Here is a 20538-nt window from a genome sequence, read left to right as displayed (position 1 = left end):
AAGATGTTCCTTATTTTTAACATTGTGGGTTACAGTATTATTGTGTTTGTATGCTGGTTCAAGTGAATGTTAGCAGTTTCATGACTCGATTTCAAACAGAATAGAGTTGTCCTGGTGTCCTTCGCCTACCTATTCATCCCTCATCCAAATCCATCAAAACAGTTTAATTGGTTAGTCATCTTGTTACTCTTTGTGGGATGTTGTGGCTCGGATTAGCTTCAGCGCTAAACTTCATAACAACAGTTGTGACAGTTCAAAGTAATGCAGTCCTTGAAGTGCTTTGACATGTTTTGATAAAAGAATTGGTACCCCAGATTGTGCATTACTGCTGCAGTTTTACCAGCTAAAACCACATAGCCATAGAAAGCACCGCTGGGACCACCCTACAAGTTAGGGCTTTGGCTTCCAGAGTTTATAAAAGCTGAATGGGAAGAAACTCTGCTTCCAGAGATTGTCCAAGTCCTGGGGTCTGACCCACCAAGTCATGCTGATGAGCCTGGACAGCTGGTCTGTCATCAGCAATGCCCTGGAGTACTACCCTTAGGACCTGGACTCCTGAGACCGCCACACGAGATTGACTCGCTTCTGACATGTTGTTGCCAAGCATGGCACCTTGGTACCAGTTTAACTCCAAGCACACTCCACTTACCTCCTTGGTCCCACACATCCCCACCCCAGAGGAATTGTATAAAATTGAGCCGACACTGAGGATATAAGGATGTTATAGGGATACTGTAGTTGTTTAAAATTATATAGTGTACATATGGTAATTGTTTTAATTTTGCGCAATTTAAATGTAACTCTTACAGTCAAAGCTGTGCAGAGATTGTTATCTTTTCATCTCTGTTAACCCTCCTCTTTAATTGGTACACATATACTTTTACAGCCTTACAGACTATAATATTACATTATAAAACAGTTACCAGTTCTTTCATTGATGCATTTCATTGCTGTGAAATGTAATACTAAATGCAGACAGATTCTATACACTACCTTCACTTAGCATAAGCAATCCTAGATACACCCCAGAAAAATAGGAATTACTTGCCACTGTGCAAACCCATGGCTCCTGTAGGGAGAAGCTATGAAATGAAGGTCAACATAGAATTATACTCCTGAGAAGCACCTCAAGCTTCTTTACCCATAAGAGGCAATATTGGATCAATCAAGCATTTGTCACAAACATTTCGAGTGTGACTCACTTGTTCAAGTTAAGAAACATAGGGGTGAAAAATAAATTGTTTCATAACATACGTGTGATATTGAATCCGTTATGAAAATGCAATATTTCAGAACAAGTTCAAGGATCACATTGAATCTGTTATGAAATATTGCATTTCCTACCCCATAACCAGTTTCTATTTACCTTACTGTTTAGAAGTAAGTGCTTGAATGGCTTCACAATAATTTCACACCCTCACATTACCTTTTCTCGTAGGAAAGCCCATTGATATTTATGCTTTGTGAGTAGCTCTATGAGTACATGGTTAGCAGTATTGAAATGATTCCTTTGCACAACAAGCTTGGTACAAACCATGAGTTAGATAATTGGTTTGGAGTACCTGACACTCAGTTCCCAAATTCTTGTGTGTTGAAGTGTCTTGTGCATGACAGGCTTAAAGCTGGGATTGAATATCGGTTGCTGGCGGCTCAGCAGGATGACTGACAACAGTGGATATCAGTTTGGTTAATTATCTATGCCACTGTTCTGCTTGAGGAAACCTGCATGCCTACAGGCAAATCATTAACTAGGAAGCAATCTTTCAGGGAGGACTCCAGTAATCATGGTCTCGATTCGTTCCCAGTGATGCACACAGAGCCTTTCTAACTTGAGACTGAGGAGCTGCTCTGTTAATCTCTCTTTCCTAACAATGCCTGCAGCAGTCAGTTCAGCTCCGGATGGTATCCTCATAGAGACAGGCAACACGGAGCACGTGCTATCGGAATGGGACAAAGCAAACCAGGGTCCTCAGGTCCCGGAGTGTTTTATTAAATTGCCTCAGGATCTGGCGAAGAGTTTCCCTCACACAAAACGGGTTGGGAGTTACCTGGTGGGTAAGATGATCAACAAAGGGTCATTTGCCAAGGTGATGGAAGGCCTACACATTCCAACAGGGGAAAAGGTAACAGAACCATCAGTTGTCCTGAGTTTGTGCTTAACTTATAGCAAAATAAAGGAAACAAAAGTTTAGCAAAGAACTGAATACTTTCAACTGAATGCAAGAATTAGAGAAACCCACAGGGTTGGTGTTGATTGGTATTTACAGAAAGTTTAGAAAAAGAACTGCAAAAACAAGGTGAACTAATTTCAGAAAAAAGAAAACAAAGATTACAGTTCTGAACAATTAATATTGTTGTAAAACAGGATCAGATGTTATGAGCAAGAAAGAAGTAGAAAGTGGTCAAATTTAGTTTTGTTTAATAATACTTGTATTTGATGTAACGCCTTATCACATCGTCGAGATGTCTCAAAGCACTTTACAGGATTTACTGTAAAGTGTAGTGATTGTTTATTTTTCTAGGTGAATGGAATAGGTTATCTTTAAGTCTCCTACATACTGCACCTTGCATCTGTATGCTCATGCACGTACAAATATACATTATCACATTTGGCTTTTCTTACACCCTATTTATAATGCCCGATTCAAGTTTTGATTCTGCAGTAGGTTCTGAGGAATGTCTGATGACAGTCGGTGATGATCTTATACTCATTGTTGTGAACTAGAGGGCATTAGAAATTGTTAGCAGTTTGGTTATGATCCTATAAAGAGTCCTGTAGTGTATTGGTTAGAGGACATTGGTTCGATTCCTGGCGAAGGCGAAAGGTTAGGCAAGCTTCCTTACTCTACATGCCTCTGTTTACCTATCAGTAAGTAGAAAACTGGTTGTTAATCGATAACGGGGGATTTCCAGGGGTAATAATCTCTTCAAAAAAACAAATAAAGATAATAATTTAGTCACTCATTCCATGACTGTTTGTGGGACACTGCTGTGCGCAATTGGCTGCTGCATTTTGCCCACAAAATATACAGTCAGTTCACTTTACAGTATATTCTGTGAAGCGCTTGGAGACATCTCGAAGACTTGTTAAGGCGCTATATCAAAATGCAAGGATTATATTCCTTGGAATTGATATTAGCGCCTTTCACCTCAGAAGGAAATGTCAATGTGCTTCACAGGATATACTGTAAAGAGGAGTGACTATGTATTTTTAGCGGCAGCTGAGTTCCACGAACGACCATGAAGTGAATTTGGAGGTTCAGTTTAATGTGGAGGACTGTTGGCCAAGACACCAGGAAAAACCCACTTCTCTTTTGGAATAGTGCTCTTTAACGTTCAGCTGAACAGACACGACCTGCGCTTAGCGTCTTAGCCGAAGGATAGCACCTTCAACAATGCACGCCAGTAATGTGTTGGAATGTCAGCCTAGACTATGACTCAGCGTTTCATTGTGGGGCTTGAACCCACATCCTTCTGACTCAGAGGTGAGGGTGAGGCAGAAATGAAACCAGCTTCAATTGTGAATTCCAGCACTGGTGGTGTAAGGTACGAACAGGAAAACATAAAGAGCTTGATAAAATAATTGTTGATTTGGTTCCTTGGTGGCTAAACCCTTTTCTGAATCCATGGAGCAGTAGCATCGCTGAAAGTTCCCTTATTGCCTAAACTGCACTTGTCCAACTGGTAAGAATTCAGCAGTAAAACCATCACCACATCCAAACACTTTTCCAGTTTGGCTGCAATGTTTTACCTACAAATGAAGTAGTAATAATAATAATCATAATACTAAGCCTTACATTTGGTATAGCTCCTTTCATGTCGGGAGGATGACTCAAAGCATTTCACAGGATGTACTGTAAAGTGGAGTGACTATGTATTTTATGTGGTTGAACAATGACTGAAATAGCACCAAATTGTGCAAGGTGCAGATACAGGTATGGATCAGTTTATACACAGAGAGTTCATCGGGACACAGTGTTTGTGAGTGGAAAGCTCAATAAATACTGTGGTATCAAGATTTACTTATAGGACAAGACGTATCAGGCATGATAGAACAAACTAAATGGTCCTTTACTCAAAGGGTACCAGAAATGTGTACTGCTTCCAGTTCCACTATTTACTGTTAACTCTTTACAGTTGCTCAGTAATATGGAGCACAGTTTTAAGAACACGTATCTTAATACCAGAACTGATGTATCAGAATTGTCGATTCTCAAACTTGAATGCTCTCTTAAGCATGGTGATGCATTTCCGCATCTATCAGATGGCTGACCAAAAAAAAAACTTGAATTTAGCTCTAAAATGTATAATCATAAGCTACAATTTGAGGTGACATTTGTTGCACTTATCCTGAGTCTGTGCTGGCTGGAGTTGCCATAATAGAACTGGCCCTCATTGTAGCACACTCTCTTTTCTGGAGTGCCTTTTCCAGAGGGAAAGCGAAGTGCCTGGAGACAGTTGATTTTTGCTACCCCAGCTTTGATTTCACAAATGCACTCCTCACTGGTCTCCCCAATTCCATAATCCACAAGATCCAGCTAATCCCAAACCCCAATCCTCACCAAGCTCTCTTGACTCCCTGTCTCTGAATGCATTGTCTTCCAGGTTCTTACCCTCACACTTAATTCTCTCACACCCATCACCTTCCTACCTCTCTGTTCTGCTCATGCTCCACTATTCTGCTTGCCTCCTCTGTCCAAATGTTAACATCCATTAATGGGATTCAGTGGAGATTCATTCAGATATTACTAGGGTAGAGATGTTATTGTTAGACATAAAAGACTTGAAAAGTGGGAAATGCAGCCAAGAAGAAGGGCAAATCTACTTGAGGATTTTAAAATTCTGAATAGTTTGGATAATGCAAATAGAGAGATTATTTCCATCGTTTGTTGAATTGGAAACAAGAGGGGACACTGAGGACATACATTGAGAACTACCAACAAATAAAAAAAACTCGCATTTATATAATGGCCTTCATGTAGGATAATGTCTTTGAGCACTTTTCACAGTGAGTTGGACACTGAGCAAGGAAGAAGGGACAGGGGAGGTGATCATAGGCATGGATGAAGAGTCAAATTTGCAATGCGATGAAGGTGCAGAAAAGCAGTCTTGGACAGGGACCAATTGAAAGAAAGGAAGGAGATCTGAGTATCAAACCAAATACTGAGTTTGTGCACTGGGAGGTGCAAAAAGGAGGTTAGAAAAAAACACTGCAACAAGGTTTGTTAGAAAGTAGAAAGTCCAACTGCAAATGGTTGTTAAAGCCAAGCCAATAATAACATTTAAAAGGGAATTGGATAAACACTTAAAGGTTATAAGGAAGAAGCAGAGAATTGGGATGATAGTAGCTTCAGAAAAGAGCCGGTACCCACATATATACACAATGGGTTGAATAGCCTCATATTGTGCTGTTAATTTGCTGTGATTCCATAAAAAATTAATCTTGGTTATTTTATTTTTTAAAATCTGAAAAAAAAACTTTAGGGTGCCTGCAGGGTGAATGAATATAACTTCTCAGTAATAATGCTCTACTGGGATTTTCATTCAGAGTTTATGCTTGAATCGACATCTTGGTACTATGGACATTCTTCCAAAATGAGGCAGTGATTTGAAATGTCCTGGAAAATATAATAATTTCCATTCAGCTCTAAGGATAGGAATATGGCAGAAATCTTAAAATTAAGGGTTTCACTAGAAAAATGCAAGGAAGTAAATATAGGAAGCACATATACTCCATGGATGGAAAGGGGAAGATCGAAGGATGTTAATTGACTCACCATTCACCATCTCAAAATAGTGTGAGGCAACGATAAACAAGGCAAATAGGATGCTGAACTATAATACTAAATCAATTGTGATCTGGTTTCAAGAAGTCATATTGAACTTGTACAGTGTTCTAGTCAGGTTTTGCTGGGAGTACTGCATACAGTTATATTGCCTTGACATAATAATATTCCCTACATTTGGTATGGCACCTTTCATGTCAGGAGATAGACCCAAAGCACTTCATAGAATTTACTATGAAGTGAAGTGACTGTATATTTGTAGGAAAATGTTATAGCTCAGTTGTATACAGCAATGTCCTGCAAACAGCCATGAACTGAATTATCAATTTTTATTTTGGAAATTGTTGGTCTGGACACTGGAAGAAATGCCCTTCTCTTTTCGAATAGTGCAATGGGATCTTAACGTTCACCTTAATAGGCAAAGAGGCCCTCAGTTTAAAATCTCATCCGAAGGACAATACAATATACCATCAGCACTACATTGGAGTATCAGCTTATGATGTGAGCCTCGAGGTGGAGCCTGAACCCATAACTTTCTGACTCAAAGGTGAGCATGCTACCACTGAGCCAGACTGACCAGGTGGCTGAAAAGGGGCTGCCCAGGCTCCAGAGCCAATGCAAAGGAGAACGCTGGTTCCCAGTGTTATGAACCATTAATAATAATAATAATAATCCTTGCATTTGATATAGCGCTTTTCACGTCGGGAGGACGTCCCAAAGCGCTTCACAGAACACACTGTAAAGTGAATTGACTGTATATTTGTGGGCGAACGCGGCAGCCAATTGCGCACAGCAATGTCCCACAAACAGTCGTAGATTAAAAATGACCAATTTATTATTGTTTTGGGTTTTATGAGGGATTATTGTTAGGTGTGTGGAGTAAGGAAACTTGCCCAAGGTTTCGCCCTGCCTGGAATTGAACTCAGGTCTCTCGCTTGCAAAGCGAGTGCTCTAACCACTGAGCAACAGGACTCTAGGTATATACTAGGTATATAGGATTTTAAATTAGATTGAGAAAGTAATAGTAATAATAATAATAATCTTTGCATTTGACATAGTGCCTTATGTAGTGGTGGTGACGTCATGACCAGGGAACCTGCAAACTCGATTGAATTCTCATTTGAATGAAGACTCAATGTCTGTTAGAATGTTGCATGGTAATGTTTCGGTCATTTACACCCCATAGGTAGCAGGAACTGTTTCACTGTCTCAAATGGAAGGAATGTTAACTGGGGTGCACCCTCTCAGTTAAAGGATGTTGTCGTCTGAAGGAGGCCTGATTTGAATGAAAACTTATAGTCTGTAAGAATGTGTATTCTGCAACCCCCAGTCCCCTAATGTTCTGCAGCTTGTCTGTCTGACATCAGGAACAGGATGAACACGACTTTCCTGCAGTTAAATGTCAACAAGACGGAAGCCATATTCTTTGGCTCCCGTCGATGTCTTCTATCCCACGGGTCCAACCGCCTCAACCTACCTAACTTGTCCTTAAAACTCTGAACCCGTGCACAACTTAGGCATCAGGTTTGATCCCTAGTTATCCTTCCTACCCACATCCGATCCCTGATCAACACCACTTTCTTCCACCTCCACCACATTGCCTGTCTCCGACATACCTCACCCCAAAAGCTGTCAAAACCCTTGTCCATGCCTTTGTCACTCTCGGCTGGATTACTCTAACCCCTCCTTGCCCATCTCCCCACCTCTACTATTCACAAAATTCAGCTCATTCAAAGCTCCGCCGCCTACAATCTCAACCGCACCAAATTCCGTACCCCGATTACTCCAGTCCTTACCAATCTCCACTGGCTCCCTGTCACAGAGTGGATCGAATTCAAGATCCTCACTCTAGTGTTTAAATCCCTCCATTCCTTGGCAAACCCCCCTATCTCTCCAACCTCCTCTCTCCCCACAGCAGTACCCGCTGCCTCTGCTCTAATGGGTCCAGTCTCTTCCACGTCCCCCGAATCCTCGCTCCACCATCGGCAGCCGTGCCTTCAGCCACTACACCCCAAAACTTTGGAACTCCCTGCCTCAATGCCTTCGCCTTGTCCCCTCCTTCCCCATCTTCAGGTAGTGCCTGAAGACCTTCCTTTTCAACCGCGACTACAGTCATCTTCCTCCTCCCATTGGCTCGGCCTTGGGCTCCACCATTGTTAAGCGCTCTGAGAGGCCGCCTGACATGGAGGGCGCTATATAAGTGCAAGTAGTTGTTGTTGTATTGTTTGAGAGTACAAGGGAACAAGGAGATAAAAACACTAGTTGTTTGAGCAGGTAGGAGAGTTGCACCTTGGAGAGACTTGTAACAAGACGTGGATCAGCTTGCTCCCCTGCTCAAACTGTAAGTACCGGCATTTTATGTATCACAACTCCGGCTTAGTATAAGGCTTTGGGGTGTTGTTAAATTATATGCTTGTGTTCATTAAATATTTTAAATTTATTTCAAGAAGTGCATATATTAAATTTGTTAATATAAACGGGTACTGGTTTTGTCCTCCCAACTCTAATCACTGGGGCATTGGATATAAAATGCTAAGCTCTGTGACACTTATCATATTGTTAAGACATCTCAAAGTTCTCTACAAGATATATTGTAAAGTAGTTTGACTGAAGTAAACCCATCATAATATTTTGAATGTATTGAGACAGCCAAATAAGAGAACAGAGGTTTAAGTTGCAAAAGGCAGTTTCAGGACAGACACCAGGAAATACGTATTTATCCAGAATGTAATTAAAATATGGAAATGATTACCAGGAAGGGCGCTTGAGACCAGGACATTGGATTGACTCAAAAGACAGCTCAGTACTGTGATATGAGGATGGTTGGGTGTTCTGAGATGAGAAACCTGCACCTTGGGATGTCGTCCCGATGTAAAAGGCACTATGTAAATGTGATTTGTTCTGGTTGTTTGTTGATGAGATCAGATGGCTGGAAGCGTCTTCTTCTAAGGGCCATTCTTATGATCTTGTGAGCAAAAAATTATTAAATATTAGTTCCAGGCATCACTGAGAATTTGTTATAATCCTCAGACCCTAGGATGTGCCAATTAGATAATTCTTTTCAATGGTATTTGCTTCACTGAGCAGCTACCAACTTATTTTCTAATTGTCATGATCAACTACATTTACTGAAAAAATAACTTTGGATCTGACTTTCAGTCAATCAAATATGAGGGGTGAGAGTACTGAATGAACCAATGTGACACCTGAGAGACATGCTGGAATTTGGTGCCCAAACAAACTTATATTCTTTTTCATTGTTGTTTAATTACCAAATTACATAATTAAAACCATCTGCAATTCCCACATTACGCATGCATTTACACATGGTTATCACAACCTGCAAATTAAATCCTATATGTGCATATGTATTACAAATCTTCATTTCTGATTACTAAACTGGCAAATAGCTGATTGATCTGATTATTTCACCAGGTAGCCATCAAAGTGATAGACAAGAAGAAGGCCAAGCAAGATTCTTATGTCCTGAAGAACATGAAACGAGAGCCCCGCATCCACCAAATGGTCCGACATCCAAACATTGTCCAACTCTTTGAGACATTGGAGACTGAGAACTCTTACTACATGGTGATGGAGCTGTGCCTGGGAGGCGACTTGATGGAAAGAATCTGTGACAAGAAGAAACTGGAAGAAAGAGAAGTGAGAAGGTACACCAGGCAGATCCTGTCAGCTGTGGAGCACCTCCATCGCCATGCAGTTGTGCACAGGTAGCAACTCCAATTTTGCTTCTCTAACCCCCTCCAGAGCCTGCTGTTCAACCACATGCCTGTTTTCATTGGTTTGCTCATAAACAGAGATTGCTTTAATCTGAATTGTTACACCATTTCAAATGCTAACATCCTGAATCTCACAGTACTGAAATAAATACTGAATATTTCTGTAATACTGCAATTCAAATGCCAGTAAGTCTATTGATTATATGTACTAATAATTAATAATAATATTAGCTGGATACAAATAAAATCTAAATTTTGAAACAACTTTAATTTTGTTAGACATTAATAATGGTAGTGTCCAAATTGTATCTTTCAGCAAATAGTTATCCAAATCAATCTTGAATTTGCAGATCATCCGCATCTGTCTCCATTGCCTTTCTGGAGAGTCTACTTCACATATTCTCCATTATCTGTGTAAAATAATTAAATCTAAAGTATCCATCCGTTCACCTCTGCTTGTCCGAGCCACAGTTGTATCAATGGTGAAACTTATCGCCAGCCACATCTGCACTTCTCCAAGGATATAAATGCTGTACAAAGGATTAAGAGAAGACCATACCTTCTGCCCGCTCCTTTTGGCTGCCAAACCGTGGTTGAGTTATCTCAGTTTACAAACATCAGGACTGAAAGGCCACGGTTGTGGGTGATAACAACAAAGATGGCAGGTTCACAAAAAACTCAAGCAGCTTTGGGTCAAAGTATTTTGTCAAATGAGGGAGAAGGTACTCAATCACAAACCTACTCATAATTAGAGATCAAATCAGACTGTAATTTTGACTGATATAAGAATGATATCACATCAGACACATTTTCCACTTCATTGGCTTTTACTTCTAAACAGAGATTCAGTCCCACTTCCAATAATTTTTTGGTTGTCTGAAAATTGGAAAACCATCATATTGCTTAACAGTATCCAAACCAGACCAAGAGCTCCAAGTATAGCAATAATAATCCTTATATTTGTTATGACGCTTTTTCAAGTCAGGAGGACATCTCAGATGATTTACAGTTTGCCATTGAGAGAACCTTTAGCAAGCTTCCCACTGCATGTCTAGTTATTAACACCGTTCCTTTTAGGACCTTGGCTTGCAGGAGCTATGTGGGAAGAATCCCTGCTTTCAGTGTCTGGTCTCCCCTCCAAGTCATGCTGCTAAGCCAGGTTCGCTGGACTGTCATCAGCAGTGCTCCTGAGAACTGCGGAAATTCATATCTCAGTTAGTAATAACAATGCCAGTGTTGAACTCAACAATACAGATCATGAAGGTACCAAGTTGAATTGCTAGTCATTGTTGAAACAGCTGATCAAATCTTAGATTATAACAGGATTTCTGCAATTGACCTTATCACTCCTAGGCTGTGGAAAGGACAAATCAGCTAGGAGCTCCTGCTTTGCTATCCAGGAGCTTTGCTGGAAAATGTACCTATGTAGATATTGTATTGAGTGCGGAGCTCAGCTTTGATTATCAAATTATCTCATTATCAAATATTCTGCCAGCACTCACAGTCTAGACGGCCCGAAGGGCTACTTGGATGAACTCTGTATGCTTATGAAACCATACCCAATAAGAGTCAACACTTTCAGGAAAAGAAAAATTTGTTGACACAATTTTTTGACAATTTCAGAAAACAAACAACAACAACATCAACTTGCATTCATATAGCACCCTACACGTAGGATAAGGGTCTAAGAGTTCTTCACAGAGAGAATGATGCTAGCTCATTTTTTTTAACAACTATGTCTGTTTATATGGTGTTGACAGATCACAGAAAGCAGTCACTGAACTAATTGTCAGAATTTTGTTTGCAAGACACATCAGATATTCCTGGCTCCATACATACACCAGATGTCAAGAAATTCCAGGACCAGTTATATTTCTACACCTGTCAGCAGGAATCCGGGATGCAATAGTCAACAAAACAATGTGTGTAGATGGATTGTGGTCTGACTCATGGAACTGACCAAAACTCAAATAGTCAGAGACAGACAATATTGACTTGAACATCCTCAACATAGAAAGCTTTATATTTCACATGCAGGCATCCATAGTTTCCATTGGTGTGCAGAAGAAAATGGGGTGAAAAATACAACACCTGATGGGATAATTATTACAAGTGATAATTATCACATCACAAGTCATAGTTTCACCCCAATATTTCTATGAGAAAATGTGGCTTTTACTATTATAACCAATTATATTGAAAGCCCATATCTGTTTACTGTGTCTGCTAATCTTCATTGTTTGTTCAATTCAGGAAGTACATCTACCAGGTGTTTGTGACTGTTTCATAGGTAACATGCCAGCGCCTTGGGACATCTTCCCGATGTGAAAGGTGCTATACAAATGTAATTTTGTATTGTATTGTAATGTGCATTCCTAAAAGTCTATTAAACACTATAGAAGTTAGCAATGTTACACTTTGTTTCTGAAAGGCACCCGTTCCTTTACGTTCAATGTGTTCTTTGCAATATTTTGGGACTGATGTAGTTACCCAGTTAATGTACTCAGGAAGGAGCAGAAAATATTGAGTGGCAGAGCTAGTAGGAGTGCATTACTGTGGAAGGTTGTGCAATTATCAGACACATAATATACAGTACTTGATTATGAGTCCTTTAAATGCTGGAAGCACAAAGGCATGGCATTGTCTGATATGACAGAGAAGGTATCTGTTTCAGAAGCTGCTATCTCAATAACTCAATGGTACTTATGTAAGATAATAAGTAACCAATTGGGTTTAATAAAATCTTTTGTTTTCTCAAGGGACCTGAAAATTGAAAACTTCCTACTTGATGAAAATAACAATATCAAAATTGTTGGTAAGTAACATTGCAAAAAGTTATGTGGAAAAAGTTGTCAGCTATCACGCTGATTTTAAAAACAAAACAGGGCCCACACATGATAACCAAGATAGCAGCTAAAATGTTACAAAAATGGTCTTGGAATAATATTCAATCAATACACTTTACAGTAAAACCTGGGAAGCGCTTTGCGATGTCTTGATGACATTATAAGACGTTACATCAAATGCAAGCGTAATGAACTCTTGTGCCCCAATTTGTGTGTGGAGGAAGGGGTCGGTCAGTTCCACGTCCTATGAATAGAAGTAAAATTGTAAAATGTTGTAACTAGTTATCACATTAAATCCTTTGTGAAACATTTACATTTTCACTTACTATGTCCTTATATTATATTCTTATAACATTCTGGTATCTCGCTAAGTCAGAAGGTTGTAGATTTAATCCCATGCCAGGGGGCTTAAGGTCCAAGCTAACACTCCAATTAGTGTTGAGTGAGCACAGGATTGTTTGAAATTTTGTCCTTCGGATAAGACATTAAACTAGGATCCCATCTATCTTTTCAGGTGGTCATTGAAGATTAACACTAAGGGAGTTACCTGGGCAATATCATCTAGATAAAAGGCTCATCCACTCCATGACTGTTTAGGAACATTACTGTGTGTTAATTGGCTGTGTTGTTTGCTTACAGATGCTTCAATATATAGGTGTCAAATGTAAGAATTATTTATTTATTTATTTATTTAGGCAACTCTGTAAATTCAGGTTTAAGCAGCTTGATGCTTGATGGTGGAAGAACTGTTGGTTGTGGATTCTGGAGGAATGAGAAATATATCCAACCTAGTATTGTGATTTCAAAGACTCTGGAAAGCTATACGTGGCACAAATTCTGATTAAGCATGAATTGCTAACTGACTGATCTTGATTTCTTGTTGTGCTTTTTCCTTGATGAAGATTTTGGACTGAGCAACACCCTGAAGATCGACAGTCAGGAAATGCTGACTACACAGTGTGGGAGCCCAGCCTATGCTGCACCAGAGCTCTTGGCTCACAAGAAATATGGTCCAAAGGTGGATGTCTGGTCAATGTAGGTAACGGTAGGAATCGCAGCAAAATCTAAAGTTCTTTCCTGGATAAATATTTGGATATATAATAATAATAATAATCCTTGCATTTGATATAGCGCTTTTCACGTCGGGAGGACGTCCCAAAGCGCTTCACAGAACACACTGTAAAGTGAATTGACTGTATATTTGTGGGCGAACGCGGCAGCCAATTGCGCACAGCAATGTCCCACAAACAGTCGTGGATTGAAAATGACCAATTTATTATTGTTTTTTGGTTTTGGAGGGATTATTATTAGGCTCTGTGTGGAGTAAGGAAACTTGCCCAAGGTTTCGCCCTCTGCCTGGGATTGAACCAAGGTCTCTTGCTTGCAAAGCGAGTGCTCTAACCACTGAGCTACAGGACTCCACTGATATTTGGGAAGTAAGGTGATTCATTTAAGGGATAAATGAAAAAGCAGAGAAATTGGATTAAAATATCTGCTATAATCTAATAAAATGATGGAACAGGTTTGACATGCTGATGGCCTCCTGTTTTTTATGTGTACAACACCTTGGGTGAAAAATCCTATCTAGTATTAGCCTGTAAGACCACTGTGTTTTATAGTTTATGGTCCTGCAAAATTGTGGAAAATTCTTAAAATCTGTCTTGATTTGAAAGCTATTTCTGTTGAAGAACTGTGAAAAAAACACTGAATTGAAAAAATTTCTATGTTTCTGCTCAATATTAAATTTTAAGAAAAAAACTGGCTAAAACTGGACCTCCGAATGTAAACTCACAAACTAAATACATTTATGTCTCCATACAGCACCTGATCTGGTGTATATATCACACAAGTTGCACCTGTAGTTTTACACAAAGATACTCTGCTCCCTTTACTTAAGACAATATAAATTGGCACCTGTACCATGCCTATTGAAAACTATTAATATAAGTTTCATGTTTGTTTATTAAAATCATATAATGGAGGTGGTATATAAGTACAGTAATGCGCCACAATAATAACACAGTACTTGTGGGTTCCTAAAATCCCAATTAACATTATATTGGGGCGTAATCACAATTTACCACTTCTGGATTTAGGTTGGCCAGATTCCCCATGATAAAATAATAGCCGTCTTTCAGGCCATCAGATTGCCACACATCTGCAATGACTCCAATGAACTGAAACATAGACTGTCTTTAGACCACATGACACCAGATGGCCTTCTAAATGTAAATAAATTTTTTGGTAAATAATTGCCGGGGTCCAGACCCCAATTGTGCTAGAAGTGAACCTGAGTTATAACAGGATTCCACTTTTAGTAACTACTTGCTCCTTTAAAGCTGTGGTGTTTGTCCAATCTATTCAAAGACCGAAAGGCTGAATTTGAAGGCTACTATGGATCTTTCAGCTATTTTTTATTGAAGGAATTGTGTTACATAATACTCTGAAATCCCTCTGGTGGAGCCAACAAGGTACTGAGCATGACTCATCTGATTCAAGTTGACATTGTATATCACTAGAAATTTCTCTGAAAATTTCCTACATGGTTAAAGCAAACATGAATAGAGATGCACCAAAGGGATAAGGACAGGGAGCAACTTAGAGAAATTTTCATTAGTAGAGAATTGGTGCTAGGGAAACTGTGAGCACTAAAAGGTGACAAATCCCCTGGTCCGGGTGGCTTGCATCCCAGGGTTTTAAAAGAGGTAGCTTATGAGATAGTGGAGGCCTTATGTCTGATCTTCCAAAATTCCTTGGATTCTGGAACAGTCCCCATGGATTGGAAGATTGCAAATGTCACACCACTATTTAAAAAAGATGGAAAGGAAAAGATGGGGATCTATAGGCCAGTTAGTCTCACATCAGTGATAGGAAAAATTTTAGAATAGTTGATTAAGGATGTGGTAGTGCGGTACCTAGGGGAGCACAATATAATTAGGCCAAGTCAACATGGCTTTACAAAAGGGAAGTCATGTTTGACAAATCTCGTAGAGTTTTTTCAGGATATTTCCAGTAAATTAGATAAGGGTGAATCAGTGGATGTGGTCTATTTGGACTTCCAGAAGGAATTCGATAAGGTGCCGCATAAAAGGTTAGTTCAAAAGATAAGGGCCCATGGAATTGGGGGGAGCATATTAACGTGGATTGGGGAATGGTTAACGGGTAGGAAACAAAGAGTAGGGATAAACGGGTCCTTTTCAGATTGGCGGGATGTGACTCGTGGAGTGCCAAAGGATCAGTCCTTGGGCCTCAGCTATTTACCATCTACATCAATGATCTAGATGAGGACATCGAAGTTAATATATCTAAATTCGCGGATGACACAAAACTAGGAGGAAGTGTCAACACAGAGGACGACATTAAAAAATTGCAGCGAGACATAGAAAGGTTAGGTGATTGGGCAGGTAGGTGGCAGATGAAGTATAATGTAGGGAAGTCCAAAGTCATCCACCTAGGTAGCAAAAACAGTATTGCGGGTTATTTTTTAGAAGGGGAGAGATGGGAATGTGTTAGCGTCCAGAGGGACTTGGGTGTCTTTGAACACCAATCACAGAAAGTTAGTCTGCAGGGCAGCAGCAATTAGGAAGGCGAACGATACGTTAGCATTCATTATGAAAGGATTAGAGTATAAGATTAGGGAAGTCTTGCTGCAACTGTATAGAGCTCTGGTGAGACCACACTTGGAATACTGTGTCCAATTTTGGTCTCCTCATATATACCTATAAGATCATCAAAGGGCATGATAGAGTAGATAGTGGGAGAGTGTTTCCCCCGGTTGCAGAAACTAGAAACAGTGGCCACAACCTTAAAATCAGAGGCCAGCCCTTTAACATTGATTTGAGGAAGAATTTCTTCAATGAAAAACGGTGGTGAATGTATGGAACCCGTTACCCCAAAGGGCTGTTGAAGCTCAGTCCTTGAACAGATTCAAGTCTGAGATAGATGGATTTCTTATTGCAAAAGGGATTAAGGGATATGGGGGTAAGGCAGGGTCAGGTTATTAGCTGGAGTTAGATTAGAAGATCAGCCACGATTGAATGGCGGGGCAGGCTCGAAGGGCCGAATGGCCTACTCCTGCTCCTACATGTTATGTTATGTTATGTTATGTTATGTTATGTTATGTTATGTTATGTTATGTTATGTTATGTTATGTTATGTTATGAAGATATTCCACCTCCTGGCCAACCAAAGAAATGACCTGACTTACCCAAGGAACATCATTAGCAGGCCAGTCTTTCCTGAGATTTATCCATGGATCGGGGTACCTAAGCCTTTGAGTTAGCATGAATATGAGTTTATGTGAAATAATGAGAATAATGTGTCACATTTTCAGAAATCTGGACATGCACCCTGCCAACTCATGGCAATTTCCTCCAACTCCATTCATTCCTAAATTAAGGACTCCTGTTTGAAATCATCACATTTTAGATTTCAGTCTACTAATAAATGATATTTCTGCTTCTTAATTTATTTATTCTATTTACAGTGAGGAGATTTGTAAGATAGAGAAGGTTATATTGTGAATTCTGTAAAGAGAGTTGTATTTTTGAAGCTGACTCATTTGTTCTCTCCGATCCGTCAGCTGACTTTTACCCTACAAATATGACTCATAAACGTTAAGTTGTAAAATCAAGGTAACTACAACATTCACACTGTAATTCAAATCCCAAGTTAACAAAGTCCAAAAAGAAGACCAGCAAACAAAATAATCTTGGTGGGAAATGTTAATTTGGGTGCTTTTTTTCCCCAGATTTTTTTGACTTGACATTTGAAAATAAACTGGAAATTTGGAATTATTTTCTCTCTCCTTCCCCTTTCTTGAAGCCATTGACTGGCATATGGGTCTAAGGGAACCAGTGCAAGAGAAGGCCAAGGACTTCCTGATCTATATGTTCAGTTTCATACTGGGCACTGAACCATTGTGGAGAGCTAGGATATTTTTAGAATATTTATTGAGAGCACTGGCTGACAAACTTATAATATTGATAAACTTATAATACTTTCCACCTTTAAGAAAAATCTCTTCAAGATTCTTACCCACGGTCTTGATTAGTGCTTTCAATTTCAAACCAGTAAATATACTTTCCTGCCATTTTTCTTTTTTTTGCCCTTTATCACTATTTCTACCAGTGGCACTGAACTTTTATCTCTCTTGATATTTCTTTCACTTCCTAGCAACTGTACAGTGTTACATGTTCACATCCCACAGATGTATCACTCAGCTGTTTCTCTCATTCATCAACCATTTCACTGGTCAGCATACCCCAAGGGTGAATATAAATCATTGACTCTGTCTACTCAGCCATTTCTATTCCCAACTTGCTCATAGATCATTGACTCCAAACAATGACATTCATGCGGGAATTAAGACTAAGAAACACTGACAGGTACATTCTTCTTTAAAACTTTTTCTTAAAATGTAATTGAAATTGACTGTCAAGAGAAAGTTGTGCAGTAGAGAAAGAGAAGCAGTCAGCCAAAGACTGAAGATCTGAGTGCCACCTCAGGTGATACTATAAATATAACACCAAGGCAAGAAATAGGGAGCGACTTAGAGGAGATACCATTAACCTGTTATCCCACGTATATCACAAAAATTAAATAAGGGAAACTTAAAAGGACCATTGGAAGTATAGAAAGCTAATGTCGAATTTGTTTTAACGGTGTCCTGAACCAAATCAATACATTTATGTGTCATTTTTGTGATTAACTGACAAAAATGAGTGCATATTGGTGTACTGCTGGAATTTAACCAGCTAAAGCTACGTAGCTTGTCATTGAGAGCACTGACTGGAAAATTTCTCTTTGCTTGTCCAGCTAGGACTATACCGATTAGAGCTTTGGCTTTCAGGGTTAACAAGAGATAAGTTGGAAGAATCCATGTTCCCAGTGACCAGTGTGCCAATCCATTTTTTTTGATCAGCACCTGTTGAATCCCATTATCATATCCATAGCAGATTCAGAGTTCCACATATGTATGCCACCTACACTGTGCAATTCCCATGTTTGGAATGGAATATGCACTCTTCCCCTGGAAAGATGAACCCTCTTTACTTAATTCCAGAGAGTATTGAACTCAGGTGGGAAAAAGCCAAAGCTCAGAGTGGGTGTCAGGGTCCTGCTGGAGTTTATAAACAGTTAAAATCACATAGCTTGCCATTGAAAGCATTGTCTGCCAAACTTCTCACTACTTAACAGCTAGGACTATCTTACCCATTGGGGTTTTGGCTTGCACGGTTACCAGGAGCTGAGTGGGAGGAGTCCCTGAACCCCAGTCTGCCCGTTTAATCCTACTGATGAGCCAGGCTCGCTGGTCTGTCATTAGCAGTGCCCGGGAGTACTGCAGATCTGCCTGGCTCAGGAACTGAACTACTAAGATTACCTGTGAGGATTGACTCAATTCCAATATTCCATTGCCAAACTTGACACTTTACCTCCTCTTCTCCCTTCTCCCCCCCCACCCCCTTGCCCATCAACTGCTCCTCCGAGTCCTGCCAATGAGCTAGGCTGGCTGGTCTATCATCAGCAAAGTCTTGGAGTATTTCAGATTCAATGGGACTTGACTTCCAAGACTGCTATGTACTCCCAGTGTGAAAGGTGGTATAGTTAAATATAAATTTGCATTGTATTGTTGAAATATTTGACAATGTCTTGCCATGTTTGTACCCAGTGCTGTAATCTGCAACAATGTGATATCATAAAGACTTATTACAAGTTATTGTTTTTATTTCAATCTAAATAAAATGTAAGCTTTTTTTATTTTATGTGCCAGGCTGGTTCACTGGTAGCTCTCTGAGTCAGAGGTGAAGCAATCTGGGTGAATTTGTGGGTTGTGGGTTCAAGCCATACAACTCAGATTCATATTGTTTAGGCTAACATTCCAATGCAGTGCTGAGGCTGCGTTGAATTGATGGAAGTGCCGTTTTTCAGATGAGATGTTAAACATGTTCAGGTGGCATTAACGATCCCATGGTACTATTGAGAAAGAGAAAGGAGTTTCTGCCGGAATCCTGGCCAACATTCTTCCAAATAAAATTGGCCACTCACTTTATAGCTGTTTGTCCACAAAATGCCCTTAGAACCCTTAGTATATCTTATCAAGTGCTTTGATGTGTCCTCGTAATGCGAAAGGAGCTATAGCAAATATATGGGTTATGATTGTTATTATTATTGACTGATGAGCCTGCTTCTTGTGTGTCCTCTGTTAGGCTTCCAGTCATCGTGCACCATCATGACCAAGGGGTAGAGCAAACCTTCATCAGTGTTATTCTGATTTTGACAATAAAGAAGTAGGTCAGACTGGTGCAGGTGACTGCCACCCAAGTTTTCTTCTTTCTCCTCTCCAGGGAAGGTCAACAACTCAACATCTGAAGGATCTATTCCCTGTATCTTTGTGGCCCAGAGTGTTTGAGTTGCAAGCCAACACATTCTTGTGCCAGCTCAAACCAAGATGAAAATCTTAAAACCGAGGTTAACTGTGGGTAAGAGCCACTCATGTTGTAACACTAAGCCAGGCGGACCACACATTACAGGTTGATTTCAGCTGAGGAAGCAGTTGGGATGCTACAATTGACCTCAGAGCCCCTGAGCTAGAGACAGGGAAATATCAGTCAATATTGTCATCCGTAATTGTCATCTGCAGTCTGTCCTGCTGGAAGGTATATCCATCTGGAAAGCTTGTGAAGGCAGGATGGGGCTTGGCATGCCACTTGTGTACTTTTGAATTGGCCTGTGAGGAGCATGTTGGAGCTGAAATCCAGATGACCTATACTTACACAGGAATTACAAGTTAAGAATCAAATTGTGACTCAGAAATTAGACACTTATGTTGCCTCTGTCTCTAACAGTTTCATATATTTCACACTTGCGGAAGAATACCGAATGGTGCTATCTTACAAGTATATCAACATTAGTGTAACAGTGACAGACACCACTGTCTTTAATTTTCATTAGAATAAAATGTGCAGTTGTAATATTATGATGACAAAATCCATCTGATAACAAATATCAATTTACAATGGTCTAGACCAGAGTTCCAATATGAGCAATGAGAAGCTCAATCCCGATATGATGAACTGCTTTGCATAAGAGCAGTGTGTATAGAGGTTCAATTGTGACTGTGGATTTTAAAGATTAAAGTGATTGTTTGATGTATTTGAGTGTTTGGAC

General features: G+C 39.8%; 1 protein-coding gene across 1 annotated transcript in view; it reads left to right on the top strand.

The window, feature by feature from the left end:
• Positions 1 to 1871: 1871 nt before the first annotated feature.
• Positions 1872 to 20538, top strand: part of LOC103188432 (hormonally up-regulated neu tumor-associated kinase homolog A) — a 30314-nt gene continuing 11647 nt past the window's right edge. The window contains exons 1-4 of the mRNA XM_042332858.1: positions 1872 to 2123; positions 9222 to 9514; positions 12283 to 12338; positions 13272 to 13404. Of these exons, the coding sequence (XP_042188792.1) occupies positions 1872 to 2123; positions 9222 to 9514; positions 12283 to 12338; positions 13272 to 13404 (734 nt within the window). The remainder of the gene's footprint in view (positions 2124 to 9221; positions 9515 to 12282; positions 12339 to 13271; positions 13405 to 20538) is intronic.

Source organism: Callorhinchus milii, unplaced genomic scaffold, assembly GCF_018977255.1.
Source record: "Callorhinchus milii isolate IMCB2004 unplaced genomic scaffold, IMCB_Cmil_1.0 Scaffold3, whole genome shotgun sequence".
Taxonomy (NCBI): domain Eukaryota; kingdom Metazoa; phylum Chordata; class Chondrichthyes; order Chimaeriformes; family Callorhinchidae; genus Callorhinchus; species Callorhinchus milii.
This window is presented reverse-complemented; position numbering and strand designations above follow the sequence as displayed.